Source organism: Trichechus manatus, unplaced genomic scaffold, assembly GCF_000243295.1.
Source record: "Trichechus manatus latirostris isolate Lorelei unplaced genomic scaffold, TriManLat1.0 scaffold00105, whole genome shotgun sequence".
NCBI lineage: Eukaryota > Metazoa > Chordata > Mammalia > Sirenia > Trichechidae > Trichechus > Trichechus manatus.
In genome coordinates, this window is record NW_004444041.1 from 680,949 (window position 1) to 683,697 (window position 2,749).

At 40.7% G+C, this 2,749-nt stretch overlaps 1 protein-coding gene across 1 annotated transcript in view; it reads left to right on the top strand.

Moving 5' to 3' along the window:
• Window positions 1–228, top strand: part of SCD5 (stearoyl-CoA desaturase 5) — a 194,916-nt gene extending 194,688 nt beyond the window's left edge. The window contains exon 6 of the mRNA XM_004383146.2: window positions 38–228. Coding sequence (XP_004383203.1) covers window positions 38–228 — 191 coding nt within the window. The remainder of the gene's footprint in view (window positions 1–37) is intronic.
• Window positions 229–2,749: the final 2,521 nt, after the last annotated feature.

The following is a 2,749-nucleotide window of genomic DNA, read 5'->3' on the forward strand; positions in this document are numbered from 1 at the left end:
ATGATTGAGTTATTTAAGTGACCACTTTGTCTTCCAGGCGAAGGTTTCCACAATTACCATCACACCTTCCCCTATGACTACTCTGCAAGTGAATTTGGCTTAAATTTCAACCCGACCACCTGGTTCATTGACACCATGTGCTGGCTGGGGCTGGCCACTGACCGAAAACGGGCATCCCAGCAGGTAATCAAGGCCCGGAAAGCGAGGACTGGAGATGGCAGTATTTGAACCTGGAGCCGTCATCCAACAAGTCAGCTGTTGACTCCTCTGCCCATTGCTTTTGTTACTGTAGTTCTCTTGTCCATTGGATTGTGGGAGGGGCTAGGGGGTGGGGAGGGGACAGAATCTATGTGGTTTGAGAGTTTTTGTTTATCTCAAAATAACGTCTAAATACAACTATCAATGAAAAACATTTTTAAACATCATTGTAACTATGATTTAACATTAGCATGTGGATATGTGGTTTAATTGCTATAGCTACAATATGTCAAACATACATTGTCGTGTGCTCGTACATGATGTTAACCCTGACAGGATGAAGGAATTTAATGTTCTTTCAGTGTGATTCAGGAGAGCATTTGTTTTCTTTTTTACCAATTAACTCAGCATTGCTTTTAAACACAGAGAGGCAGGGTAGGAGATAAAAAAGGGGGTCTAAGTATTAACTAAAGAATGTATCTGTTTTGTAATTATTGTGCATGCATATGTTTTTTTTTTCAGTAAGAGAATTGACAACTCTTCAAAATGAGAATACAGGAAATGGCTCTCTTATTTTTTGCCCTGTTTATAGCTTGTTAATGCTCCTCTGTCTTTGCTTCAAAAGAGATTTGTTCACGGCTTAGCTAGTTTTGTGTCCCAGGCTGTACACCCAGTGGTCCTGTAAATCAATGCCTGTCTAAGTGTTTGAGTTTGTTCTCTTTGGTATTGTCATTTTAAAGGTATATAACTCAGACATGCCAGACATCGAATTAAGCTCAAATTAAGCTCTCATTTAAATGTTTAGACACCTAATTTATATTCTAATTGATCCTAGCCAGTGATGCATGTACTTTAGCTATGTCTGCTAAATAGGCATATTAATTTTCCACATGAGGCCATCAGATATTAATAACCAACAGTTATCTAGAACTCTGTCTACTGATGTTTTACTTGCACGTGGCCTTCATTGATTTTACAGCAAAATATAAAGTGATCATTATGTAGCTTCTGGATTAAAAAAAATTGTGTGTGTTAAGTTGCTATGTAAAGAGCATGTTGAATTAATGGGACATCGTGCCCTTTGTGTTAGATGTTAGATCAGAAAGAAAGGTCTTAAGAGTGCTGTTATTGGAGCACTTTGAAGATGGATCTTTTCAGGAAAGAGGTAGGATTTAAAATTAAAATTTAAAACTTCTGAAAAAGAAATGTTGCCAATAGGAAATTGTCATAATGAAGTTCTTCATCCAGCAGGTGTTTAACAGTGTTATTTTGCCATTAATAATGTGTAAACTGTGAGTGATTTACAATAAATGATTATGAATTTGTTGGTGTTCTTGTCTAGATACTTACATGTTGTTTGGATAACATTCTCTCAAAGGTGCTTGATGCTTCGTAATGACTATATGATTCACATCTGATCTGGGCTCTAGGCTAACAGCAATGCCTAAGACCAGACATCTCCCATTCCATCTGCCTTAGGCATAACCAGCAGGGAAGCCGGCAAGTTTTGTCTGGAATACAGAACGCCCAGTGGTGTTATTCCCCATTTCTCACTCACCAACATTGCCCCTTGCACTGCATCCAGCTAATTAATGGGAACCTCCCCAGGTGATGCAAACAGTTTGCGCTCAACTATGTACTAACAGAAACGTTGGCAGTTCAAACCCACCCAGTGACACCATGGAAGAAAAGCCTGGCAATCTGCTTCCATAAAGATTATAGCCAAGAAAACCCTATGGCGCGATTCTACTCTGTAACACATGGGGTGACCATGAGTCAGAATTGACTCAGTAACAGCACGTTTGGTTCTTAGGGTTTCTCTACAGGTCACCCGTAAGAGCTTGAAGAACACCTCCCTCCCTAAGGCCCACCAGGCCAGTGGTGACCAGAAAAGGGGGAGATGGGCTCATGCTCTGGCTGCCTCTCTCAGCTTTGCCTCCGTGCTGCCTGAGTCTGCCCATCTTTTGCCCTGAAGCAGCTGTGTCCTGGCCATCAGATGTAGACTTCTTAGGCTGCCTGCAGTTGAGGGGGATAGCAATCATTGGTGGGTGCTGGACCAGATCTCATCTATAAGGACCCCTTGGATATTACCGTGGCATTTTTCAGCTGCTTTATATTCCAGTCAGATATTGCTAAGGCCTGATAAGGTGTTTTGGCAGAGTATAGCTATATTCCAAGATGAATTTGTCTTACCATGGACCTAAAATGGCCCCAGTTGGTAATGTTTATGTGAATCTTTGGCCCCTAAAATTTTAATCTATAATTCTTCTGATTTTAAAACTTGCTTGTCAATTAATGGAAAATTTACATGTGGAACATCTATTTGGAATCTTCTCACAAAAGGAGAACATTCTCGAGATAGTCCAAATAAATCCAAACCACACCCCAGTGAACCTGAGTACAATCTATTTATCTGCAGCGGTACCCATGGGTTGATGATTTGGAGGAAGGTAGTGGACAAAGGTTAGATTGTTCTAGGGCTTTCCATCTTAACATTCCCTGCAGGTCTCAGCAATATCTAAGGGAAGAAAGTAGCCCTGTAAAATGCCTC